Here is a 27,312-nt window from a genome sequence, read left to right on the forward strand (position 1 = left end):
CTCTGCCCCTCCCGGCATCGCTCTGTCACGACCAGAGCCACTCTAGCGCCTGGGGCAGAGGCCAAGGAGCCATCCCTAGCGCCCAGGCCATCCTTGCTCCAATGGAGCCTCGGCTGCGGGAGGGAAAGAGAGAGACAGAGAGGAAGGAGAGGGGGAGGGGTGGAGAAGCAGATGGGCGCTTCTCCTGTGTGCCCTGGCCGGTAATTGAACTCGGGACTTCTGCACGCCAGGCCGACGCTCTACCACTGAGCCAACCGGCCAGGGCCAAACATTTTACAATATTTTTTAAATCACATTTGTTCATATCACCACTAATGTCATCAGAAAAGTCCTTCAATATTGGAAAGCTGGAAAACTTATAATGACAGATACAAGTTTTCCAAATTTCTGATTTTCTTTTGAAAGCTCAAATATTGTCATTGGCAACAAATACTGCTAGTGGTTTTCCTTGAAGTGACTGGCTTACTTCATTTTGATAATTTGTTGACCACAGTCTGTCAAGTGTTCTTTCAAGTAAATATAGTGTTTTATGTAAAAAGTAGTAGCTCACAAATCAAATGATCATACAATTTCTTTTTCTAGAGACAATCGTCATACTTCTTTAGTATGCACATAAATGTGACATGTGTACTTCCCATTTCATCACATAGAATATTAAAAATATGTGTACCTAAAGACCAAGGTTTAATAAAATTATTTTATTGCTTCATCAACATTCTTAAATGAAACTTACTTTGCTTTATTATTATTTCAAGTGTGTGGCAGTAAAGAGTACAGTGACTATTCATACTGTTTGGTATCACTGCTTTGATTCATGCTAAAGCAACAGCAGTTTTACCCATCATTGCTTTTGTACTATCAGTGTAAATATCAGTGCAATGAAGAGGAAAATAATGTTTTAGTATTTTTTTTTTCTTTTTCCATTTTTCTGAAGCTGGAAACAGGGAGAGACAGTCAGACAGACTCCCGCATGCGCCCGACCGGGATCCACCCGGCACGCCCACCAGGGGGCGATGCTCTGCCCATCCTGGGCGTCGCCATGTTGCGACCAGAGCCACTCTAGCGCCTGAGGCAGAGGCCACAGAGCCATCCCCAGCGCCCGGGCCATCTTTGCTCCAATGGAGCCTTGGCTGCGGGAGGGGAAGAGAGAGACAGAGAGGAAAGCGCGGCGGAGGGGTGGAGAAGCAAATGGGCGCTTCTCCTGTGTGCCCTGGCCGGGAATCGAACCCGGGTTCTCCGCACGCTAGGCCGACGCTCTACCGCTGAGCCAACCGGCCAGGGCTGTTTTAGTATTATTATGAAAATAGTTTTGACCTGGCGGATACCCTGAAAGTGTTTTGGGGACTCCCAGAGGTCCACAGAGCATACTTTAAGAACTGCTATTTTATGGATTCCTTCTTCTGGCTCCCACTGTTTCTAGTACTTACATTATGGCACTCACCACAAAGGACTGTCACCCCCTTTTTCTTGTCTTCTCTATCACACTGGGAACCCTCTGAGGACAAAGGTAATATCTTATTTGCTCCTTTCTCCAAGACAGGACAGCTCCTAGCACAGGACCTGGGACTCGCTAAGTAAATAAGTGTGAATGAATTTAAAATTTTCATAAGTTTACCCTTGACCTTCCATTTGGTGGTGGGAAAACTGGACTGAGGACCAGGGTCATTGACATCTCTTCTGAACATTCCTTCTTACAAAGTCAATCCATATTATTATCTCTCATGTGTAACCTCATGCTTATTATTTGTTTTTATTTATTAATCACATGGGAAGTACTTAATAAATGTTTATTGAACACAGACTATTCCCTATGCTTGTTTCCTGCTCACATTTTTTTCCACTCGGGATATTTTTATGTATGTATTTGTATGTGGTAGGGGAATAGTTGAAGAAAGTCAAGCTCTAAAGTTGTCTTTAACTGTGGGAGACAAGAGAAACCTTTCAAAGTTGCGTCTTGGCTCAAAAATACTCTTCCCACGGTCTTTCTGCAAGAGATGTATCTCTCTTTGGGAATTTGCTGGTCATGTCACATTATTCATCTACTCCATTTGGCTGTGGACTTGTTGGTGGGACAGGAAATTATTATTTTTAGAGGGCAAATGAAAGTTAAAAATGAAAAGAGAAACTCTTCATTTGGCAACCAGTTGCAGGAACTAAAATATTTTTGTTTTATTTTTGTACACAGGCCCAGCAGTTGCCTCATAGATTCATGAAAAGTTAGAGAGGAAATGATGCTACAGTGTTTACATAGAGAGCTTGGAAAGACTCTTCATTAATTAGGACTTTAACATTTCTTTTCAAGCATGCAAAGTTTTCATTGTTCGTGGTTTTAAAATCAGAATTATTTATGCTCTAAATCAGCAATTTTCAACTTTGTTCATCTTAAGGCACACATGAAAATTCCATGTCACACCAAAGAAATATCTTTTTTGCTGATCAGACATAAAAGACAGGTATAACTTTTAAAATATTTTTATTGATTAATTTTTAGAGAGAGAGAGAGAGAGAAACATCAATTTCTCTTACTCATGCCATCATTGGGTGATTCTTGCATGTGCCCTGACCAGGGATCGAATCTGCAACCTCAGCATGTCTGGACAACATTCTAACCAACTGAGCTACCCGGCCAGAACCAATAGATATAATTTTGATTTGTTCACACTGGAAGGCTAGTGTTGTATTAGCTGTTGTCATTTTTTTTTAATTTGACAGTCTAAAGGACAAAAGGTCAGTGTCCCTGACTAAATAGTCGTATTCCATGGGTTTTTTTTGTTTGTTTGTTTTTTGTGTTTTTTTTTGTGGGAGAGACAGAGAGAGTCAGAGAGGGACAGATAGGGACAGACAGACAGGAAGGGAGAGAGATGAGAATCATCAATTCTTCGTTGCGGTTACTTAGTTCATTAATTGATTTCTCATATGTGCCTTGACCAGGGGGCTACAGCAGACCAAGTGATCCCTTGCTCGAGCCAACAACCTTGGGCTCAAGCTGGTGAGCTTTGCTCAAACCAGATGAGCTCGCGTTCAAGCTGGAGATCTCAGCGTCTCAAACCTGGGTCCTCCACATCCCAGTCAGAGGCTCTACTGCACCACCGCCTGGTCAGACAGGTATTCCATGTTTTAAAAGATTTCACAGCACACTAGTTGAAGATTGCTGCTCTAAACTGATGGGCCAATTTTAAAAAGAAGTGATTTAATCAATTTGCTGAATTTTTTGCTCCTTGTATGTGCCTGACTGTGCCACAACTGTGGGTTTCACTTGGTGTGTTGGGATGACACTCCAACCAACTAAGCTGCTTGGTCAGGGCATTTTCCTTGTTTATAAATTAGAAAATAATGGTTTATGGGCCACAGTTCACTTATTTATTGAGTATCTAGTATGTGCCAAGGACAATTTTAGTCTCTTGGGATATATTAATGAACAGAAAATAATCCATCCCTCATCCTAATAGGCAGAAGCAGCATATATAAATAAATCAGTCTAAATAAGAAATGAGTAAACTGAAGTATATTAAAAGGTGATAAGTACTATTTTGGGAATAAGAAAAAGTAGGCAGGGAGGAGGGATAAGGAGAGGGAGAACACAACCTTGACAGTTATAATGTCTTAGAGTTTTATAGAGGTAATTGAAATTTGGGCCTGACCAGGTGATGGCCAGTGGACAGAGGATGCAGAGGATCCATGTTCAAAACCCTGAGGTCTCTGGCTTGAGCGCAGGCTCATCCGGCTTAAGCGTGGGCTCATCAGCTTGAGCATGGGGTCACTGGCTTCAGCGTAGGATCACAGACATGATCCCATGGTCGCTGGCTTGAAGCCCAAGGTCTCTGACTTGAGCAAGGGGTCACTTGCTTTGCTGTAGCCCTGCCCCATCAAGGCACATATGAGAAAGCAGTCAATGAACAACTAAGGAATCACAACAAAAAATTGATTCTTCTCATCTCTTTCCTTTCCTGTCTGTCTGTCCCTATCTGTCCCCTCTCTGTCTGTCCCCCCCACCAAAAATAAATAAATAAAATTGAGACTTGTATCTCATATAAATCTTTCTACAATTTTCTTTATCTTTTTTTTTTTGCTCACACGAGAGAGAGACACAGATAGACGGGGACAAACAGGAAAGAAGAAAGATGAGAAGCATCAACTCATAGTTGCAGCTAGCAACCTTGGGCTCAAACCAGCAACCATGGGGTCAGGTCTATGATCCATGCTCAAGTTAGCAACCCCATGCTCAAGCTGGTGAGCCTGCCAGATGAGCCTTTGCTCAAACCGGTAACCTCAGCATTTCGAACCTGAGTCCTCAGTGTCCCAGGACGACACTCTATCCACTGTACCACAACCTGGTCAGGCTCTACAACTTTCTATCTAATAAATTTAGAAGTAAATACAAAAGAAACAGGTAACATCAGTAAAAATGGTGGTTCCCCCAAAATTATCTCCTCCCTTAAAGCAATGAGAATATTGTCAAAAATGTCAGAATCGCCTGGCCTGTGATGGCATAGCGGATAGACCGTCAGCCTGGAATGCTAAGGTTGCTGGTTCAAAACTTTAGGCTTGCCTGGTCAGGGCACATACAACAAGCAAGCAATGAACAACTAAAGTGAAGCAACTATGAGTTGATAGTTCTCATTCCCCCATCTCTTCTCTCCATAAAATGAAATTTAAAAAAATTTTTTTAGTGTGCGAGTGAGAGACACAGAAGGACAGAGACAGAGACAGACAGGAAAGATGAGACATGAGAAGCATCAGCCCATAGTTGTGGCACTTTAGCTATTCATTGATTGCTTTTCATATGTGCCTTGACTTCAGCCGATCCAGTGACCTATTGCTCAAGCCAGCAACCTTTAGGTTCAAGCCAGCAACCATGGGGTCATGTCTGTGACCCCACGCTCAAGTCAGTGACCCCACAGTCAAACTGGCAACCCTATGCTCAAGCCAGATGAGCCCATGCTCAAAGTGGCAACCTTGGGATTTTGAACCTGGGTCCTCAGAGTCTGAGATCAACACTCTAGCCACTGCCCCACCACCTGGTCAGGCAAAAATCAATGAAATATATTTTTTTAAATGTCAGAATCAGGCCCTGGCCGGTTGGCTCAGCGGTAGAGCATCGGTCTGGCGTGCGGGGGACCCGGGTTCGATTCCCGGCCAGGGCACATAGGAGAAGCGCCCATTTGCTTCTCCACCCCCCCTCCTTCCTCTCTGTCTCTCTCTTCCCCTCCCGCAGCCAAGGCTCCATTGGAGCAAAGATGGCCCGGGCGCTGGGGATGGCTCCTTGGCCTCTGCCCCAGGCGCTAGAGTGGCTCTGGTCTCGGCAGAGTGACGCCCCGGAGAGGCAGAGCATCCCCCCTGGTGGGCAGAGCGTCGCCCCTGGTGGGCGTGCCAGGTGGATCCTGGTCGGGCGCATGCGGGAGTCTGTCTGACTGTCTCTCCCCGTTTCCAGCTTCAGAAAAAAAAAAAAAAAAAAAAAGAAGAAAAAAAAATGTCAGAATCAACTTTTTTGGGTGTTCATCATGAGCAGTAAGTCATGTCACTTCTTTAATTGTTAGTGATTAGTGACTTCACATCTCTTCTTCAGTTCATATACAGACAGCAAAGGATGTACATAGTTCTATTGCTCTCCTGTCTCCCATTGATAACCCATGTGTCATTAAAAAAAAAGAATTGAGAATTGGCTAAGAAAATGAAAGTACGGCAAAGAAATGAACAGTGATAATGCAGAAAATGAAATTCAAATTGAACATAAATGGAGTTGTAGAAGAAATAGCTGCTCATGGAATGTTGACATTACCATCATGAAAGAATATAGCTATGCAGCCAGAGGAACTTAGTGAAGGTAACCGTATCTGCATAAATGAGGGAAGTGCTTGTGACGAAAAGGATGAAGATGTCCCTGAGGAAGTGATGCCAACCAAAAACTTCACATTAAAGGAATTCTCAGAGATATTTCATGAGATTGAAAGTACAAAGAAAGCTCTGGCTGGATAGCTTAGTCGGTTAGAGCAGTGATTGGCAAACCACGGCTCGTGAGCCACATGTGGCTCTTTGGTCCCTTGAGTACAGCTCTTTGGCCAGCTTAGGAGTATCCTAATTAAGTTAATAACAGTGTACCTACCTATTAGTTTAAGTTTAAAAAAATTGGCTCTCAAAAGAAATTTCAATCGTTGTACTGTTGATATTTGGCTCTGTTGACTAATGAGTTTGCGACCACTGGGTTAGAGTATTGTCCTGAAGCACATAGGTTGCTGGTTTGATCCCTGGTCACAGCACATACGGGAACAGATTGATGTTCCTGTCTCTCTCTCACTCTTTCCTTCCTCTCTCTAAAAAAAAATCAATAAAAAATTTTTTTTTTAAAAAACAGTACAAAGAAAAAAATGTTGACGGCTGATCCAAACTTAAAAAGGAGCATGTCAATTCATTAAGGCATAGTAAAGATGCTTGCTTCATATTATAAGACAAGAAAATAAGAAGCAAGAGCTGTTTAAACTACAGTACTCGATAAGTTTTTTGCAAAGAAAAAAAAATTAATTCTCAATATTTCTAAATGCTTCTGATTACAATATACTAAATAAATATTAGTTTTACACTTTTTCATTTCCCTGTGCATTTATAACTGACAGTGTTTTTAATGTTTGACAAAAAAATTTAAAGGTAGCCTGACCTGTGGTGGCACAGTGGATAAAGCATTGACTTGGAATGCTGAGGTCGCAGGTTCGAGACCCCAAACTTGCCCAGTCAAGGCACAAGCAAGAGGCAACTACCAGTTGATGCTTCCTGTGCCTTGCCCCTCTTCTGCCCCTGCTTTACTCTCTCCTTCCTTTCTCTAAAAATCAATAAATAAATTTTTTTTTGTATTTTTCTGAAGTGAGAAGCAGGGAGGCAGAGAGACAGACTTCTGCATGTGCTGGACTGGCATCCACCCGGCACGCCCACTAGGGGGTGATGCTCTGCCCATCTGGGACATTGCTCCGTTGCAACCGGAGCCATTCGAGTGCCTAAGGCGGAGGTCATGGAGCCATCCTCAGAGCCCGGGCCAACTTTGCTCAGATGGAGCCTTGGCTGCGGGAGGGGAAGAAAGAGACAGAGAGGAAGGAGAGGGGGAGGGGTGGAGAAGCAGATGGGCGCTTCTCCTGTGTGCCCTGGTCGGAAATCAAACCCAGGAACATCCACATGCCAGACTGATGCTCTACCACTGAGCCAACCAGCCAGGGCCAATAAATAAAATCTTTAAAAAAAATTTTATAGGTCACGGAACAATGGTAATTTTTCCTATTGATTATTAAGATCTCTTTGCTTGGTTTCAAATTGCAGGGTCCTTTGTACAGTTTTGACATTACTATACTAGGCAAAATGAGGATTTCTTATATATAAAAATTAGCATAGGCCCTGGCCGGTTGGCTCAGTGGTAGAGTGCGGAAGTCCCGGGTTCGATTCCCGGCCAGGGCACACAGGAGAAGCACCCATCTGCTTCTCCACCCCTCCCCCTCTCCTTCCTCTCTGTCTCTCTCTTCCCCTCCCGCAGCCGAGGCTCCACTGGAGCAAAGATGGCCCGGGCGCTGGGGATGGCTCCTTGGCCTCTGCCCTAGGCGCTAGAGTGGCTCTGGTTGCAACAGAGCGATGCCCCGGAGGGGCAGAGCATGCTCCCTGGTGGGCGTGCCGGGTAGATCCCGGTCGGGCGCATGCGGGAGTTTGTCTGACTGTCTCTCCCCATTTCTGGCTTCAGAAAAATACAGAAAAAAAAAAAAAAAAATTAGCATAGCCTGACCAGGCAGTGGCGCAGTGCATAGCGCGTCGGACTGGGATGCGGAAGGACCCAGGTTTGAGACCCCAAGGTTGCCAGCTTGAGCACGGGTTCATCTGGCTTGAGCAAAAAGCTCACCAGCTTGGACCCAAGGTTGCTGGCTCAAGCAAGGGGTTACTCAGTCTGATGAAGGCCCACGGTCAGGGCACATATGAGAAAGCAATCAATGAACAATTAAGGTGTTGCAACGAAAAACTGATGATTGATGCTTCTCATCTCTCTCCATTCCTGTCTGTCTGTCCCTATCTATCCCTCTCTCTGTCCCTGTAAAAAAATAAAATTAAATTAAAAAAATTTAAAAAAATTAGCATAAAATGATAAGTATGTAAAAAGGTAGCATTTCAGCCCTGGCCGGTTGGCTTAGTGGTATAGCGTCGGCCTGGCGTGCAGGAGTCCGGGTTCGATTTCCAGCCAGGGCACACAGGAGAAGTGCCCATCTGCTTCTCCACCCCTCCCCCTCTCCTTTCTCTGTCTCTCTCTTCCCCTCCCACAGCCAAGGCTCCATCTGAGCAAAGTTGGCCGGGTGCTGAGGATGGCTCTGTGGCCTCTGCCTCAGGCGCTAGAATGGCTCTGGTTGCAACAGAGCGACACCCCAGATGGGCAGAGCATTGCCCCCTGGTGGGCGTGCCGGGTGGATCCCGGTCGGGCGCATGTGGGAGTCTGTCTGCCTCCCTTTTTCCAACTTCAGAAAAATACAAAAAAAAAAAAAAAAAAAAAGATAGCATTTCAAATTATAGGTACTTAAGGAAGCTGAGGCCTGACCTGTGGTGGCACAGTGGATTAAGTGTCAACCTGGAATGCTGAGGCTGCTGGTTCGAAACCATGAAATTGCCTGGTCAAGGCACATATGGGAGTTAATGCTTCCTTTCCTTCCCTCCTTCTCTTTCTCTTTCTTTTATCCCTCTCCCTTCTCTCTAAAATGAATAAATAAAAATTTAAAAATAATAAAGGAAGCTGAGGACACTCGTTTAACAGCTGGGGTATGAACACAGGAAAGCTGACTCTAGAGAATGCACTCTTTACTACTACTAGTATATTACCTTCTCATGGTATATACATAATACATGGCTTCTTCCATAAAGATTTTGAATTCTAAATATTAAATTTTTGACCTGACCAGGCAGTGGCGCAGTGGATAAAGCAATGGACTGGGATGTTGAGGACCCAGGTTCAAAACCCCGAGGTCTCCGGCTTGAGCGCAGGGTCACTGGCTTGAGCATGGGATCACAGACATGACCCCATGGTTGCTGGCTTAAGCCCAAAGGTCGCTGGTTTGAGTCCAAGGCTGGTAGCTTGAGTAAGGGGTCACTTGTTTAATCCACTGTGGCCCCCAGGTCAAGGCACATATGAGGAAGACATAACTGAACAACTAAGGAGCTGCAGCGAAGAATTGATGCTTCTCATCTCTGTCTTCCTTCCTGTCTGTCTGTCCCTGTCTGACTCTGTCTCTGCCAAAAAAATTTTTTTTGTACATAAGGAAGGTCTATTTATGAAATTAAATGGAAAAGAACAGACTGGGTAAACATTTACAACACCTGACACAACAAAGGGGTTAACATAGAGATTAAAAGCACCTTAGCTACCACATCAGCAGATTTTGGAGCTGGCAGACCACCATCCAATTTCTATTTTTTAAATTAATTAATTAATTAATTATTTTTTTTCAGAGACAGAGAGAGAGTCAGAGAGAGGGATAGACAGGGACAGACAGACAAGAACAGAGAGATGAGAAGCATCAATCATTAGTTTTTCGTTGTGCTTTGCAACACCTTAGTTGTTCACTGATTGCTTTCTCATATGTGCCTTGACCGGGGGCCTTCAGCAGACCAAGTAACTCCTTGCTCAAGCCAGTGACCTTGGGTCCAAGCTGGTGAGCTTTTGCTCAAACCCCGCACTCAAGCTGGTGACCTCGGGGTCTTGAAGTTGGGTCCTCCGCATCCCAGTCTGATGCTCTATCAACTGTGCCACCGCCTGGTCAGGCACCATCCAATTTCTAGCTTCATCAATTACTACTCATGTGACCTAGGGCAAGTTACTTATTTCATCTTTGCTCTAGGTTTCTCATCTAGAAATGGGCATAATACTACTACTTACTTCATAGAGTTGTTCAGAAGATAAATGTATAGCACTTAGCACAGTGCCTTATTTTAGTACTTATTATGTTAGTACTATGCACTTATTATTTTAGTACTATTAGCAAAGATTGTTATAAAGCAATAAGAAAAGTACAATCAAAGCTATAGAAAAATGAACAAAAATACATAAAGAGCAGTTTATAAAGAAAAACAACACCTGGCCTGTGGTGGCACAGATTGTTGGCCTGGAACACTGAGGTCATCGGTTTGAAACCCTGGGCTTGCCGGGTCAAGACATATGACAAGCAACCATAAATGAACAACTGAAGTGAAGCAACTAAGAGTTGATACTTCTCGCTCCCTCACCCATTCCTCTCTGTAAAATCAATAAATAAAATCTTTTAAAAACCGCAATTCTCAATATAGTAAATAATCAAAGCAATAAAAATTATACCATTTTTTCTACACATTAACAAAAAATATATATTTAAAAAAATATATTTTTAAGACTTTATTCATTTTAGAGAGAGACAGAGAGAGAGAGAGAAAGGGGGGGAGGAGCAGGAAGCATCAAGTCCCATATGTGCCTTAACTGGGAAAGCCCAGGGTTTGAAACCAGTGACCTCAGCGTTCCAGGTGACGTTTAATCCACTGTGCCACCACAGGTCAGGCAACAACAACAAAAATATATATATATTTTAAATTTTTCTGAAGCTGGAAACGGGGAGAGACAGTCAGACAGACTCCCGCATGCGCCCGACCGGGATCCACCCGGCACGCCCACCAGGGTCCATGCTCTGCCCCTCCGGGGCGTCGCTCTGCCGCGACCAGAGCCACTCTAGCGCCTGGGGCAGAGGCCAAGGAGCCATCCCCAGCGCCCGGGCCATCTTTGCTCCAATGGAGCCTTGGCTGCAGGAGGGGAAGAGAGAGACAGAGAGGAAGGAGGGGGGGTGGAGAAGCAAATGGGCGCTTCTCCTGTGTGCCCTGGCCGGGAATCGAACCCAGGTCCCCCGCACGCCAGGCTGACACTCTACCGCTGAGCCAACCGGCCAGGGCTGCAACAAAATATATTTTTAAGTGCTCATACCCAAAGCTGTTAAGAGTTTAAGAAACAGACACAATTTTGCAATTTGGCAGTTTGGTAAAGTGATTTTATGAAGTTATTCTAAGGAAATCAAGTAGGTATACAAGGATGTATGCATGAGAATGTTTATTGTTAACATTTGTAGTTTTCAATATCGAAAACTTGTAAACAACTTCAGTGTAGAGGATTTTAAATGAATAAACAGTATAGAAAATTCCTTACAATGTAACACAATGCAGTCAATAAAAATAATGATTAAAATGGTTTCAGTGACCATCATATCCTGCTTGGACTATGCTGTGTCCAGTGTCTCCCTCTCAACTTATTCTCTACACAGCTGCTGAACTTGAATCTCATGTCTTTCCCTTGCTTGATGCCCTCTTGGCTCCTCATTGCAAAATGGATAAAACTGGAGTCTTCTCTTTTTGTTACATTCCAGTAACATGGGACTTAACATGCTTCTCAGCTGGTCTTTGTGCCCAGTTGTTCTCTCAGGATTTAGCATTCCAGTGACAGCCAGACTGGTTAGAATCATCCTGTTCTGTCCTCTGATAGTTTCATGTCTCCTTTGGAGCTCTTACACACATTATTAAATGTTTATATGTTATTTGTTTACTATATGTTTCTCCCATTAGTTTAAATCCCAAGAGGGCAAAAATGATCTGTTTAGCCACCATTTTATCCATTGCACCTAATATGGTGCCCAACATACATGCTTGATGCATTCACTGAATGAATGAATGATTAAATGAAAAGCAGGTTACAAAATAATGCGAGTCCAAGTTGTTAAAAGAGGGGACCCAAGACGCATCCTGCCGGTAACAGACACAGAAATGAACTGCCTCCTGCAGGATGGCGCTAGCCAGGTCTTTCCTAGAAAGAGGAAGGCACGCCTTGGATGTGCGGGAAATGGGGCAGAAGCTTGTTGGGAAGAACAGAGCTGGGTGGGAGGGGAGGCTCACCTGGGGTGTAAGACTCAGACTAATGGGGAGATAGGCCTCTAGGTGAGGGACTCAGCACCACTACTGGAAGTTTCCAGCGTGAGCAGCGTCAGGGCACATCCTAGAGGATGGCATGGGGAAGTGGTGGAAGCAACCCGCGGCACATCCTCCCCTCTCTGGCACGCGACTTCAGGACTCCCATCCTCCACATCACCACACCTATCACAGAGGATGCCAGGCTAGCTTATTTTTTTCCCTTCTGAGTAATGGGGTCCTTATTTCCCTGCTCAGCTCCAGATTAATGTTTGCTACTAAGAAGCCCACCACTCCCACCTGGCACATATCTCTTGGCTCCTGGCACAATCCTCAAGTCCTGGAAAAGCCTTTCTAACGTCCCTCAGGAGCCAAATAAAACACATCCTAAAAGAATGAATTCACCCATTTATTCAACTTCCCCATGTGCAAGACATTCTTTGATGGAGTGTCATGGAGGCCTTTAAGGGCGAGAGAGGCGGGGCAGGGATGTGCATAAGGCTTAGAAGTAGGTTTAAAGTCTAGGCTTCATTTTAGAATTGGGTAACGAGGAGAAGCTATTGAAGATTTTAGAGAGGACATAACTGGCCTTGTGCAAAATTTTGGGAGCAAGGCAGCAGATGGGGAGTCAGGCTGGCTGTGATGCAAAGTAATTAACGTGAGGCAGTAGTGGCAGTCAGGATGGATGCTGAGTGATGTAGGTTCTAAGCCAGGGAGCGTAGTGGCACTTCATTAATTGACACTGGGTTGGAGGAAGGAGAGAGCTCACAGCTCGGGTGTGGAGGGAGAAGAGGAAAAGACCAGTATATGAGGATGGGTGCTCGCTTGTTGCCTCATTCTTGGGGCAAGTAAGTAAGGGGGAAGACCATCATTCCCTGTTCATGCCTGATACCTTGTTTGGGGAGGAGGCTCCACCACCCTCCATAGTTTTTAGTTTTGAGTCCAGGCTGAAGTCAGAGAAAAACAGGAGAAGAAAAGGAGGAGCCAAAAATTGAAGCAAAGTCCATCACGGGTAGGGAGCTAGAAGGCCCCCTTCAAGTAACTCAGGCTTGGCAGCTTGTGCTGCGCTTGTAGAAGGTTCCCTCTTACAAAGGCTGAATAACTGAAGCAAGCCTGAGCACAGTAGGACCTGTGCATCTGTGGGGCCAGGCCACCAGTGTCAACTCACCACCCCCACTCCAACCACACAGAGGGCGGTGCACGCTGGCTTTTTCTGAGTGCATCAGCTCACATCCAGAGCAAGAGCGCAGAGCCCAGCTGGTCTAGGTGAGGCGTCTTGCCCTAGCAAGGCTGACTGGGACACTGCTGGCCTGCGGCTGCCCCTGCCGCCAACTCACTCCTCCCAAGGGCTCATGTCGGTGTCGATAGCCACGCAGTTGTAAGCTGCATAGCGGAGCTTCTCTTCGCACACTTTGGCGCTGCAAGTGGGAGAGACAGGGAGTTGGTTAGTGCCAGGTGTAGATGCCCCCCATCACCACCAGGAGCGATGGGGCTCCAGTTAGTTAAGTACACTTCAGCGCTTCATCCACCTTAGGATGTCACCTTTCACTCGCTCCCCATTCTCTGGTCTCAAACCTAGGAAACTCACCTGGCATAGTGAGGTAGGAAGAGGGTGCTGGAGCAGGTGGAAGACTCAGGCAGTGCATCTGTGGTCTCGCAGCTGAAGGCATGGAGAGGCCACAGATCAGAAAGAATTGTAGAAACACAGGGCATGGGTCTGACATGTATGTGTAGGGAGCTGGGAAGAAGGCTGGCCATCACCCCTTCAGACCCCCTTTGGACCTCCCCTCCCCACTTACCCCAGCTTGTCCGGGTATATGTAGATCCGTGCAGGCAGACGGCTACGGCCGGTGACAAAGCGCAGGAAGCGGCTCCGGTCCTCTGGATGGAGAGGGAAATGAGTGCCCACACTTCCAGCCTGGCTCGATATCCCATAAGTGGAGTCAAACCCAGGTATTACTCTGTCCTCTACCACTGACCATTGGTAAAGTTGTTCAGTGCCTCCCAGAAATACTGCACCCGTGTGTCAGATGGCTCGAAGTCCTCAAACCGGGCTGGTGGTGACAAGGCCAGAATTTATTCTTGTATCCTGACAAACACAGCCCTTAAGCCCTGCCCTGCTATTGCCCTGCCCCCCACTCACTGAGCTTTCGCAGAGCATCTACAGTGACCTCTGGGTCCCCGCACACCTTCTTCTCCAACTCTTGCCAGGTCAGCAAGTCCAGCACAGCCTGTGGCACCACCTTCAGCAGACCTGTCTGCATCGCTGCCACCTGGGGAGGAGGGAAAAACCTGGCTGGGGAAGAGGGCATAACTCCCAGCTCAGTGTGTGATGGGGCCACATGGCTTCCACTTGGGGAGTTAATGGGGGTCATGGGCTTTGCTCAGCATTGGGGTAACTGTGTCCTCCACTGACAGGCAGGAATGTGGGGCAGAGGGATGGTGGAAGCCAGATTGGGTACTGGTGGCCTATCAGGCTGGGCTCTGGTTATTAGGGGCTGTCCAAAATTCTCCGTTCTGCCAGCCTCTGGGCAGTACCTGCTCCTTGCTCTCCTCTAGTCGTGCCTTCTGCACCAGTTGGATAAAATGGGAACGATCCTCATATCCCACCACGATGCCTGCACCCCCGGGGATCAGCTCCACCACCTGCTGGTCACTCAGTACAGTGGTGAATGTTAGCTCCTTCCCAAATTTGAACTCAAATGTCTCCTTGTCCATTCCTTCCATCACTTCCAGGAGCTTCACCTAGGGGTTGAAGAGAGGCAGGAAGATCAGCTTCTCATGTGGAAACAGTCCTGTTTTTCCTCGAGATGCTCACAAGCAAGCAGGGTAGACAGCCAGGCAAGGAAGTCCCCATGCAGCCATGAGGGAAGTAAGGGGGTCAGTACAAGGGCTGTGAAAGCAGCAAGACAACATGAAATCAGGCTTGCAGGCCAGGGAAAGTGTCCTGGAGGAAATGGCATCTATGCTGAGACCCAAATGATGGCTAGGAGTTGGCTAGACCACAAGGAAGTCAGGAGAGAGAATATTGGAAAAGGATCTAAGAAATCTGGTCCGCTGGAACCTGAATGTGAACCAAGTGGCCACATATACCTGGATTATGTAAGGCCTTTCTGGATTCTGCATTTTATCCTAACCCCAAGGCAGAGGCTTTGAAAGGTTTAAATGAGGAGTGTGAAATGAATTACTCTGGCTGTTGAAGATCAGACAGGTAAGGTAGGGTTATAGCTTTTGTAGTTAGTGGCTGGGTCAGAAAGGAGGGTGGCCTGTACCAGGGAAAATAGTGAGATGGGAAAAGTGAACAGATTCCAGGAGATATAACAAAATATGAGAGGTGAGGGAGGAGGAGTGAAGAATGAGCGGCCTGAGGGTCCTGGCAGGGGAAGGGGTGTGTGGCAGTGCCATTCTGAGACAGAGCTCCAGAGGACAGTAGACTGGGGAGTTGCAGTATGCTGTAGTGTGCCACCACAGTGCAGATGCCTATATGGCCCCAGGCTTCAGAGAGAGGCTGGGGTTGGAGGTAAAGATTTAGGAGTCACCAGAATATGGGTAGTAGTTGAAAGCATGAGAGTAGATGGGATTGGAGAGGGAGCATGTGTGTGGTAGGAGAAGGTTCAGAACAGCCCCGGGGAACAGCAACCTTTGGGGGCTGGGCAGAGCAAACACTAGCTCCAAGCCCTACTCACCAGCACAGAGTCCACAGCTGGGAAGTCCTTGCTCCAGCTCACCTCCTCACCAGACAGCTGCTTCCACACAAAACCAGGCAGAGCCAGGACCTATGGGACAAATATTCACTAATCTCTTCTCATCCTAAACTACCCAGATTTGGCTGGCCCTTCTTCCTTCCAGGGGCCAGGATGATCTGACGCGCTGCAGATTGGGTCACTCACCAGGAACTCCTTACCCCGAAGGGCAGCCCCCATCAGCTGTCCAATCCACTCGTACTTGGCAAAGTCTCGGCAGGAGGGGTTGGGCACATACATGTCCCGGGCTTCACCTGTGCCATTGCCCTGCCCCCCCAGACAGAGATGTCAGCATGGGATAGGATGGACCTACATTGTTGCCTGAGATTCTCCAAAGAGTTTCCTGAACGCCTTCCACTGGAGGCCCTGAAGGATCCCTCTGAATGTATAATGGCTCCCCCTTCCCTGTCTGTCCAGAGGTTACCCAGGGCAACTCAGACACTCTTCTGCCTTCTTGCTAGCTCAGCCTGGTACTGGGGAGGTTTGCAGAGACAGAACAGCAGAAACAACTTGGGAGGTCGGAGTGGGAGATTACCTGATTGGCTGTGCGTACAAAGAAGGGCAGAGGCACAGGGGTGTCCGCCGAGCTAGGACACAGCTCTTCTGACATGTCTGCCAGGCTATCCCGAAAACCACCCCCTGAAATGACAGATAAATCCCCTCAGCTGGGGCATTCAAGAGCTCCAGCCCCCATAATGGGGTAATAAAAGCAGGTCCCTTATCTTGGTTAGCTGGTGACCCCAGAAGCCTCTACCACTCTAACTAGGGCAGGACACTTATCATCCTCCCTCAGGGCCTCACCTTGGTCAATAATGCCTTCTGCAATGAATTTACACTCCCACCACTGGTCATAGCGCATGGGCCACCTGTAAATAGGGGAGGAGATCTGTCATGCTGGACCAGGACTTGAAATGATTCACTAGCTCAGACAACAGCCAGGTGTAGGGGTACAGAAGGGTAATGGTGAGGGGTTCCAAAGGCAGTGTGCCTGAGTGTATATGTGTACATGTCTGCTCTAAGCCCCTCACCCTCATGCCATACCTGTAGTCCAGAGGCTTTTCATACTTGTCAGAGGGCTTGAGGCCTTCATAAACCTGGGGCAGGGGAAAGAGGAGGGAGTTGTAGGAGAAATTCTGTGTCAAGACCTGGTCCCATTCTTGCCCAAAGACCTTGCTCAAGTTCCTCTTGGCCCAGCCCCTTACCGACCCTCCCTCAGTACACCCCAGGTAGTTCAGACCTGGGTGAAGACAGCGTTCTTGCAGGCAGGGTCCCTTAAGGGACAGGCACGGTGTTCCATGGCAAGGCGTCGGTTGATATACAGGCGTGGCATGAAACTGGGCTTGCTGCTCTCTGAATCACGCAGGCACTGGCTCACCAGGCCTGGCCGCTGGTGTGACAGCAGCAGGAACTGCTTCACTTGCTGGTGATAAAAGGTGGCCAGAGCAGGACCGGCAGGCAGTCAACCTCTGTCCAGGCCCTAGAACCTTTCTCTATTTCCTGGACCCAATTCTACTGTTCCAGTCTAAGCCTATTCATCTCTGTCCTTGCTTCTAGTCCTTCCCTTAGTCCAGCCACCAGGGGGAGCTTTCTAAAACAGAAGAATCCAACTTTGTCATTACCTTACTTAAAACTCTCCCAATGGGGCCTGACGGCGCAGTGGATAGAGCGTCGGACTGGGATGCAGAGGACCCAGGTTCAAGACCCCGAGGTCACCAGCTTGAGCGTGGGCTCATCTGGTTTGAGCAAAACTCACCAGTTTGGACCCAAGGTCCACTGGCTTGAGCAAGGGGTTACTTGGTCTGCTGAAGGCCCACAGTCAAGGCACATATGAGAAAGCAATCAATGAACAACTAAGGTGTCGCAATGCGCAACAAAAAACTAATGATTGATGCTTCTTATCTCTCTATCCCTGTCCATCCTTCTCTCTGACTGTCTCTGTCTCTGTAAAAGAAAAAAAAACCCTCTTCCAATGGGTCCACTGACCTGGGGCAAAGTCCCTTCTCCATAGCTTGGCCTGCAGTGCCCTCTACTACCAGGGTCTGCTTCCTGCCCACTGCCTCTATAATCACATCATCATCTAGAATTGCTAGTGACTACCAGTATGCACCTTTTATGCAAACTGTCCTACCTATGCTGTCTCCTCTCTTTCCCCAGCTCCTGTGTATTTTACACACTATCTTGGAAATAGTCCCCAAAGACTAAATTTTGACTATTTGCACATGGCTTTCTTCCTATATACCCAGAGCCTAGCAAAGGTCCAGGCCTAAAGTAGGTTTTAAGAACTCTGCTGAAGAGTGAATGATCATATTAGCAGAAAGGAGGGCCCACTGCCAAGACTAGCACTGGATGGGTCAGGCTCACCTTAATCTCACTGAAAGTGCCCAGCGTGTGGTCCCAGGCAGGTACCAGGTGGTGCAGGACGCTGTCTAGGATCTTTATGAATCTAGGGTGGGTAGGTAAAGGGTACTAAAGCTAAAGATTTGGGCATGAATGTAAGCCCCCCCTTAATCCCCAACACACAGGTATAGAAGCAGCCAGCACCCAGGGGCTGCTCTGACTCTTGTAGTAAAACAGCTTACATGCAGTGTAAGACCTTGGGGGCCTCCTCCACATAGACACAAAAGGCTCAGGATAGGGGGAAGGGAAGAGCCTGGCAGGCCCAGGACCATAGCTACCTCTGCAGGAGAACAGCCCTGCGGTATAGTACTTCAGGGTCAGTGCCTTCCAGGCGTGGATATCGCACCAGGCTGGTGGGCTGGAACAGGTCTGCATTCAATCCTAGTTCCCGTTGTCTAGATGACTTGATCTTGACCCCTCGAAGACGCACATCAATCCCGTCATCTGTGAGGAGTCAGAACATTTTCACTTACTGTGCCCACTGCCTCCTTGGTATCATTAAGATCCCTTTCTACTTACCTTTTTTTTTTTTTTAAAGAGAGGAGGGGAGATAGAGAGACAGACTCCCACATGTGCCCCGACTGGGATCTACCGGTGACCCCCACCTGGGGCTGATACTCTGCCCATCTGGGCCCATGCTTGCAACCAAGCTATTTTTAGTGCCTGAGGCGGAGGCTATATGGAGCCATCCTCAGCTCCCAGGGCTAATGTGCTCAAATCAAAAAAGCCATGGCTGCGGGAGGGAGAAAGAGAGAGAAAGAGAGAAAGAGAGAGAGAGAGAGAGAGAGAGAAGAGGGGGATGGGGGAGGGGAGGAGAAGCAGATGGTCACTTCTCCTGTGTGCTCTGACTGGGAATCGAATCCAGGGCTTCCAAAAGTGGAGTCAACAATCTACCACTGAGCCAACTGTCCAGGGCCACCTATTTCTAATTATTGTATTCTCTGTTGGTCCTTTTGTCCACTACTATAATTGTGGGAATGCCTGAGGGTCCCAACTCAGTTCCTCTTTCAGGTGAGCCTAACCATCTCCATGGATTTAAGGCAGGTCTATAACCCAGTACCTTCCACCTGGCTCAGGCCTCAAAGCATCAAATCCTGGATTTAGTTCAGCTATCACCTTCATTTCAACTCCAAGCCCATCCTCTTCTCTCCACACTTACTGTCAGCTAGCCCCCATCTACACACTGGAGTTCCATTTCCCTCCTTATAGCCTTAAGCCCTACCTCGACACTCGACGATACGAATCTCAATGATTGGGAGGTGGACAGTCATGTCTTCTAGGACACAGACATCCCCGATCAGGGTCCTGAGGAGACAGATGTAAGGCACTTTAGATACCCCTTGCCTTCAGGGATTGCTGGGGTCTTACCCAATCTTCATTGCTGGGTCAGTCCCCACTGCTTGGATTATGTACCACCTCCCACCCAGGCCATCTTGCTCACTCGTCAATGCTCACGTCACTCAGCTTCTTCAGGTTGTCCCCTTCGCCTCCATAGACAACAACTCGCTTAGGCATAAAGTTGTCATCTGTGGTGTCAACTGTGAGTAGCAGCTTCCTGGGGGGGGAGGGAGACAGTATGCAGATGGGTCTATGGACACTCCCAGGCACAAGGCTCACCCACCCTGTCCTATTCAGACCACACTCACTTGACAATGGTGCCCTTTTTCATGGTAAGCCGCACCCAGTGTTGGCACTGGGACCCATCACTCTCCCAGTAGGTGTCTGCATTGCTGTCCGTCAGGCAGGACACATTGAACTCCTCCTGGGGAAGGGCAGAGAGGTGGAATAAGTGTTTACCCCCACTCCCTGCACTGGGAGTATTCGTTGGGTCAGGAAGGACAAGAGAGAAAACGCAGTGGATCTGGGTTAAATGAGCAGCTGGTAGGGGTGGAATTGTCTAGGGGCTTCTATAGGATTTCCAAGTAGGGGGGCTAGACCGAGTCTGGCCTATGGGGATTCGGATTTAGCCCTCTTCTAGAGATGAGGGTTCTGGATCTAGGAAAATGTGACTACCTCTTGCTTGGGGTGGGAGGAGTCCCAGCACCCACCGTGTAGGAGGAAACGTCTATGCTCTCCACATACTGCTTCACACTACCCAGGTTCTCATCCTCCTTGCCCAGGTGGTCGTATAAGAAGTGGATCAGGTCCTCGTCGCACTCGTAGGTCCACGTCGGAGGCACATAGCTAAGCAACCCCAAGTCCCTAATTAGGTCAGGACCAGACGTGGAGCCCCTTCCCACCCATCCTACCCCAGCTCACTCACAGTAGCCTTTGCACAGCTTCTGTGTATGCCGTGGCTGGCTGAGGCCTCGATCCGAGATGGTGTGAGTATGTCAGGTCCACCACCTGTTCCCATCTGTGGGCAGAGAGTGAGGGTGGGTCGGGGCGGATGTGGCGACATCAGAGGGTGCAGGACAATCCCCTCCTCAAGCCTATATAATCTTATCTAGAGCTCTAGCTCCTCCAAACTGTGCCACCAGAAGCTCCACCCCAACACCTTCAGGTCCGCCCCTTACTGCTCTTAGCAACCTGCCCTCTCATTATCCTACCTAATGGGCGGTGCCAGACAACTTTCCAACTCTTGGGGGCCCTGCCAACTGATAGCTCCGCCCCTCCAAGCGCAAAACCTGAGCATCGGGCGGTAGTCCACGCCGAAGAGGTGTTGCTGCCGCTGGAGGTGGTCCGGAGTGTCGATGGGTACGAGGCGGGCGCCGCCTTCCGCTGGGCGGCACACCAGCAACCAGCCTTCGTCCAGCCCGCAGTCTCCCAGGTGCTCTGCCAGTTGCTCCTGCCGGGATGCGTCAGATGGGGGCAGGCGTCAGGGAACTGCCATTTCCAGCGGCCCGCCCTGCCCAGCCCAAGGCAAAGGGCACTGGACGAAAAGCCAGCTCAATATAGGGAGGGGAGGGGAACAGCCAGGGGGCTTCCCAGGCCCCGGGGAGATTTTGCGGGGTTCAGGGCAAGCCAGGGCGCACCTTGGTCAGCTTCACCCAGAGCCCATGGCCGTTGCACAGCTCCTCGCCAGTGGTGCGCACGCAAGAGCCGCGCCGGAGCTCGATGCTGTTGCGGGCAGCTCGGAGGGGTCCGGAGCCGGTACCGGGGGCCGGGCCCGCATCTCCCACGCGCAGCCCCAGGCCCTCCGCCTCCCACACCGGCAGCAGTACCCGCGACGGTCCCGCCGGGTCTTTGTAAAGCTTGTAGAGCACCTCACGGGGCACGAAAGCCAGCGCCGCCGGCAGCGGCCGCCCGGCACGAAGGCTCTGCGCTGCCTCCGCCAGGAAGCGTATTCGGCCCAGCAGCTGCCGTGGGGTCTCGAGCGCCGCGCCGGGGCCCGGGCCCGCCATGGCGAAACGGCAGAAGGAAGCCCTGCGGCGACCGGCTCCTAGAGCAGCGGCCGCGAAGGCGGACTGAGCTTCCCACTAAGCTGTGCCCCTCCTTCGGCCAGCCTTCGCCGTATGTTCTGGACTAAGTTCACCTCAGCTGTAGTGCCCTCTGTATTCGAATCCTCAATCATATTTTACCTAGCTCTGTGCCTCCCACTCAGCCACAAGACCTAAGTCCTGTAGTTTCTACCTGATCAATCTCCCCTTCACTCTCCCCATTTCTACTACCATTTTATCCCCACTGCTACCACCCTTATTCAAACCACCATCCAATCCAGCCTGGATCATTGCAGCTACCATTTTTCTGGTCCTCTGGCCTCCTGTTTTGTCTCCTTGCAACAAGTCATAGAACAGACAGAAGAACCTTTTTTTTTTTTTTTTTAAAGGTGAACAGAAAATCATTTATCTAAATAGAAAAAAACGAACAAAGACCTTTTAAAACAATCACAACATTTATAAATAAATTGGTACAACATAGAGATTGTAAATCTACAACATCATTTGAATTATAAAATGCACTTGTTATGACAATCAGTTCATGAAACCTATACATATCACTTGTGCTTTAGGTTTATGTACATAGCTCTGAATACTGTGTTCAGAAAACTTCACTGCTGAAAAGTATGAAATGTACACTATGATAGAGTGAGTAAAGGCTAAGGAGGATGAAAGACACAAAGCAAGGTCTTATTTGAAGGCCAAGGTAATATTGGCACTGGGCCTCAAAACCAAGAAAAGGCATATTAGAAGCCCAGATGGGCAGGCAGCTTCTGAACATCCTCTCTGGTTCCCTATCATAGGGACAGTCTGACTAAAATGTTTGGGAGAATAACCTCCTCCTCTCCAGCCCTGCTATTGACAAGAGTCTTGAGACTCTCAGGCTTGATCCTGGTTGTTACTCCAAATCCCAGGATACTGGTGATCATCATCTAGTTTCTCCCAGTAATTCTGAACCAAATGAAAGGATAAGCCTAGATGGGTAGGGAGGAGGCAAAAAAGATGGACAGGGGCTGTTGGTGAAGTATAACCATGGAGGAAAAGGAAACTGTTTCCTCTTCCTCATTTAAAAAAGCTTTATTGAAATATGATTCACATACCATTCAATCCATTCATTTAAACTGTACAATGGTTTATGATATGGTACATTAATTAAAATAGTGGTAAAAATGTACATAACAAAAGTTGCCATTTTAATAATTTTTAAGTGCACAATAATCTATTTTCAAAACTTTTTCATTACCCCAAACAGAAACTGTTCCCTTTAAGCAATTAACTCCTTATTGCCTCCTCTCCCAGCCATTGCTAAATTATAATTTACTTTCTGCCTCTATGAATTTGCCTATTCTAGATATTTCACATAGGTAGAACCATAGGTACAATTTTGTCTTTATCTCTGTCTTATTTCACTCAGTATGATGTTTTAACAACGTTGTAGCATGCATCAGAATTTAAACTCTTTATGGCTGAATAATGTTCTATTGTATGTATATGCAACATTTTGTTTATCTAGTCAGCTGTGATGGACATGGGTGGAAACTTTGATACAGTTCTCAAACAACTGAAGTTATCAATAAATAAGTGATAAATGATCCTATGTAATTTTGACAGTTTTCCATTTTTTTCTACCTAGAAAATTGGGAATATGGTGCTTCTCTTTCCTTCTCTCCAAGCTATTTGTGTTCTATCGCACTACTACAGAATATAGTGAACAAATGCACGTCAAGAGGGCCTGCCGCATTATTGATGTCACCCCATTAAAATAAAAATTTATTAAAAAAAAAAAAAAAAAAAAAAAAAAAAGAGGGCCTGCCGTAACCTGAACTCTAGACATCTCCAACCTCTTTAATTCTACCAGATTGAGCTCCTGGTTTTCATAATAGCCATTTGCTCTTTTGCCTTTTTTGTCTTTTTACACTTGCTGTTCCCTTTGTTTGGAACACCCCCACTGCTTCCCCCAATCAGGAGAGGAGCCCTTGCTAACTTTTTCTAGTTTTTTCCTCTTAAAACATTCCCTCTTAAAACATTTATTATTGTGATTGCTGATATCTCTTTTTCCCCCATCAGTCTGTAGTTGCTTAAAGGAAGGGATTATCTTGTTCATTCTCTAACTTTCACATGTATTAAAGGCTCTTGGTAGGTAATATAAATATTTAATACTTTAAATTTTCTGTACATGTCGGTTCCGTAATCCACTGTTTGCCTGGCTGGACCAGGCATAAGATTGTTAGAATCATGGACAGTGGGATTTAGGTTAAGCCAGGCCATCAGAGGGCAAGTTCCTCAAGCCTCGGTTAGGATGTAGTTTACAGGGACTTTCTTTTTGGGGCTCGTTTGTTGCTGCGTCTCTACACTGGTCTTTACGGTAAAGTGAAGTAGAAAGAGAATCCTACCAACGGCAGCCTTGGCTGCGGGGCAGCCAAACCTACAGGCTGATCATGTGACTTCCAACATGGCCACCGCCTTGGCTCAGCTCAGGAAGGGGCGGAGCTTGGGGAGGGGCAGGCTTAAATTCAGGTTAAAGTAGAACTAGCTTGCAGTTAGAGTTTTTGTCATGGAGGCGGACGGATTCGGGTGAGTTTTCTGCATCAGGCGCGTTGTGGTCAGAGAGCTCCTGACCGTCTTTAAGCTGAGGGACGTGTCCCTATAAGCCCTTCCCCAGACCCCAGAGTCCGGAATCCCGAAAATCCTCCCGCCATGAATTTCTGAGACCATCTCAGGGTCCGCCTAGCTGGACTGCGCTCCTCAGATAGACCTTCATTTAGGGGGTGCCTCAAGGACTTTCTAATCCTCAACTAGGACGCCTGTTACAGGACTGTCAACTCTGATCCCTCCTTGACCAGCCCGCAGACCCGGAACCAGCCCACTTATACTTCCCTGTACTTGTGATTTTTCTGGTCCAGACTCAAACTATCCTTTCTGGGCTTTTCTCCCTCCCTCCTCAAGCCCTTCCAGTGGCTTTGATCTTGGGGAAGCTGGGACTATGTGTAGGGTAGAGGCCCCAGCGTGGGCCCTTCTAGTCTTGTGCACCACCTGATAGGCAGAGAGGAGACAGAATGGGCCGGGAGCCATGGTTTGGGAGCTAGTCTGGAGAAGGCAGATAACGGTGCTGGACGGAATCCGCCTTAAGAACCCGAGTCTTCCCCAACCTTCAGTCTAGCTTATTGACACCTACCCCCAACCCCCATCTCCAGACCCCAGGACTTTCCAGAGCTAAAGAATGACACATTCCTGCGAGCAGCCTGGGGAGAAGACACAGACTACACTCCGGTTTGGTGCATGCGGCAGGCAGGCCGCTACTTACCAGGTCAGGGTCAGGGCCTGGGAGTCTAGGTAAAACTCTGAAGGGCAAAAGGAGGGCTCTAGAGGTTTCTCAAGGCTGAACCCTGCCTTCCCTATTCTGTCTAGAGTTTAGGGAAACTCGGGCTGCCCAGGACTTTTTCAGCACCTGTCGATCCCCAGAGGCCTGCTGTGAACTGACTCTGCAGGTGAGCAGTCTACAAAAGGGGGAAGGATTTATGCCCTCTGCTCACCACCTAGCAACCTGTCTTCTATTCCCTATAGCCACTGCGTCGCTTCCCTTTGGATGCTGCTATCATCTTCTCCGACATCCTTGTTGTACCTCAGGTACCAGCTCCAACCTGATTCTAGAATGGATGAAAAGGGGAGTGGACAAAGTTCAAACTGGACACTTATCTTCACTGGACAGAGGAAAAAACTTAGGCTGAAAAAGATGGAGTTCGGCTGAGCTTTATTTTCCTTTTCCTCTTTCCTGGCATGGGGTTACAGGTTGGGAACATACATGTTTTCTCCCCCTCCAGGCCTTGGGCATGGAGGTGACCATGGTACCTGGAAAAGGTCCCAGCTTCCCAGAGCCATTAAGAGACGAGCAGGATTTAGAGCGTCTCCGGGATCCAGCAGCAGTGGCCTCTAAGCTGGCCTACGTATTCCAGGCCATCACCCTCACTCGACAACGGCTGGCGGGACGTGTGCCACTGATTGGCTTTGCCGGTGCCCCGGTAATTTATAACAGGGCAGGTATTTGGGCATGGGAAAATCACTCTGGCAGGTTTGGTGTAGACAAGGGAAGGAAGAGCCAGACTTTTACACCTGTGACATTCTCTTTGTATCCTTTTGCAGTGGACTCTGATGACATACATGATTGAGGGTGGCAGCTCAAGCACTATGGCTAAGGCCAAGTACTGGCTTTACCAGAGACCGAAGGCCAGTCACCAGCTGCTTCGTATCCTCACTGATGCTCTGGTACCATATCTGGTGGGACAAGTAGCTGCTGGTGCCCAGGTGAGTCCTCAGTGAGATTCAGGACTGGGGTTTAGTCTAGAAAGATCAGAAATATACTTTCTGACGCCTGAGAGGGTAGGTATCTTAACACCAGGCATGAAAGAAGCTTGGCTTACAATGGTATGGCTGGAACAGCTGAGTCCACCCTGACATTGGCAAGGGGGCTTAATGCTTCATGTGTTCAAAGACCAAAGCTAGCCCTGGGATCTGGAGGAAAAGACAAAACTTTTTACTGGGATTGGGTTTATAGGTTTAGGCAGTATCAGGGATTGAAGTCACACTGGGAAAACTGAGGCACATACTGTGTGTGGGCTGTGAGATATTTCCTGTGTGTTATGTATTTTTCTTCACTGCCCCCTAACTGTAGGCATTGCAGCTCTTTGAGTCTCATGCCGGGCATCTTGGCCCAGAGCTCTTCAATAAGTTTGCACTGCCCTACATCCGTGAGGTGGCCAAGCGAGTCAAGGCCAGGCTGCAGGAGGCAGGCCTGGCACCAGTGCCCATGGTAAGAATGGGGTGTGAAGATGTGGACTGGAACTTTCAGGGTAAGTCCTGCATGGAATGAAGTGACCACTGGAGGGCAACAGAAGTACAGCTGAGATAGGCTAATGGGCATAGCAAGGCCCTCTGTAGCTTCAGAAACTGCCCTTTCTTTCTCCCAGATTGTCTTTGCTAAGGATGGGCATTTTGCTCTGGAGGAGTTGGCTCAGGCTGGTTATGAGGTGGTTGGACTTGACTGGAAAGTAGCCCCAGAGAAAGCTCGGTAAGTAATGGAGGGTGAGGTGGAGGGGTGCAGTTGCCATATGTGCAGTCACAAGAACGTAGTACCAACTCTGCTTCTAGGGAACGTGTGGGGAAGAATGTGACCTTGCAGGGTAACCTGGACCCCTGTGCCCTGTATGCACCTGAGGTAAAACCAGGGTCCCTAAATATGTCTGTAAGTTTGTCTCTGTACATGCCCATTGCTTGTATTACTGTGTTTTTAGGTCTTTCTCTCCCTTCTACCCTATATACATCATATGAACTCTAGGAAGGTAGAAATTTCTTTTTATTGTTGTTGTTTATTTGTGTCTCCTTAGTGCATGGCCCATCCTAGGCAATGACTGAATGAATAACACTGAGTAGAATCATGCCTAGATAGATATATGTGTGTCACTATTATGTACAGGGAGGACAGAAGCTTGCTGGCCCTCCCTGTAGCCAGTGCCCTGTTGGTTCCCAGGAGGAGATCAGGCGGCTGGTGCAGCAGATGCTGGATGACTTTGGGCCACAGCGCTACATTGCCAACTTGGGTCATGGACTTTACCCTGACATGGACCCAGAACATGTAGGGGCCTTTGTGGATGCTGTGCACAAATACTCACGTGTGCTTCGACAGAACTAAGCATACATTTTTTTCCCTTAAGAATCACCAACTCAGAAGATTGTTTCCAGGAGAATAAAAGTTCCAGAATTGGAGTCAAGCATGTAGTTTTGTTTGTGACAGATCGGTACCCTTATCCTCAGTTCCTTCTTAGCCTCTGCTCCTTCCCTGGGGCCTCTTTCTGCATCCTCTCCCAAAGTCA

At 47.9% G+C, this 27,312-nt stretch overlaps 2 protein-coding genes across 3 annotated transcripts; one reads left to right on the plus strand and one right to left on the minus strand.

The window, feature by feature from the left end:
* Window positions 1-11,060: 11,060 nt before the first annotated feature.
* On the minus strand, window positions 11,061-21,487 carry HECTD3 (HECT domain E3 ubiquitin protein ligase 3). Its single transcript, XM_066376109.1, has 21 exons — window positions 21,041-21,487; window positions 20,693-20,853; window positions 20,329-20,421; window positions 20,114-20,249; window positions 19,712-19,827; window positions 19,507-19,620; window positions 19,288-19,370; window positions 18,344-18,509; window positions 18,030-18,111; window positions 16,906-17,088; window positions 16,710-16,762; window positions 16,470-16,534; window positions 16,204-16,307; window positions 15,816-15,935; window positions 15,612-15,701; window positions 14,464-14,670; window positions 14,069-14,198; window positions 13,905-13,979; window positions 13,725-13,806; window positions 13,514-13,585; window positions 11,061-13,343 (listed from the first exon to the last, which is right to left on the minus strand). Exons 1-21 carry the CDS (start codon window positions 21,407-21,409, stop codon window positions 13,259-13,261), a joined length of 2,586 nt encoding a protein of 861 aa, XP_066232206.1. The 5' UTR covers window positions 21,410-21,487; the 3' UTR covers window positions 11,061-13,258.
* A 2,435-nt stretch (window positions 21,488-23,922) lies between these two features.
* On the plus strand, window positions 23,923-27,210 carry UROD (uroporphyrinogen decarboxylase). 2 transcript variants are annotated; one of them, XM_066376174.1, is made up of 10 exons: window positions 23,923-24,019; window positions 24,640-24,752; window positions 24,854-24,933; window positions 25,010-25,072; window positions 25,267-25,464; window positions 25,586-25,747; window positions 26,115-26,252; window positions 26,410-26,510; window positions 26,591-26,657; window positions 26,970-27,210. In XM_066376174.1, the coding sequence occupies exons 1-10, from the start codon at window positions 24,000-24,002 to the stop codon at window positions 27,129-27,131; spliced, it is 1,104 nt and encodes a 367-aa protein (XP_066232271.1). In that variant the 5' UTR covers window positions 23,923-23,999; the 3' UTR covers window positions 27,132-27,210. The 2 variants fall into 2 exon arrangements, with proteins under 2 accessions (XP_066232271.1, XP_066232272.1); XM_066376175.1 differs by lacking the exon at window positions 25,010-25,072.
* Window positions 27,211-27,312: the final 102 nt, after the last annotated feature.

This window comes from Saccopteryx leptura, chromosome 3 (genome assembly GCF_036850995.1).
Source record: "Saccopteryx leptura isolate mSacLep1 chromosome 3, mSacLep1_pri_phased_curated, whole genome shotgun sequence".
In the NCBI taxonomy this organism is placed as follows: Eukaryota; Metazoa; Chordata; class Mammalia; order Chiroptera; family Emballonuridae; genus Saccopteryx; species Saccopteryx leptura.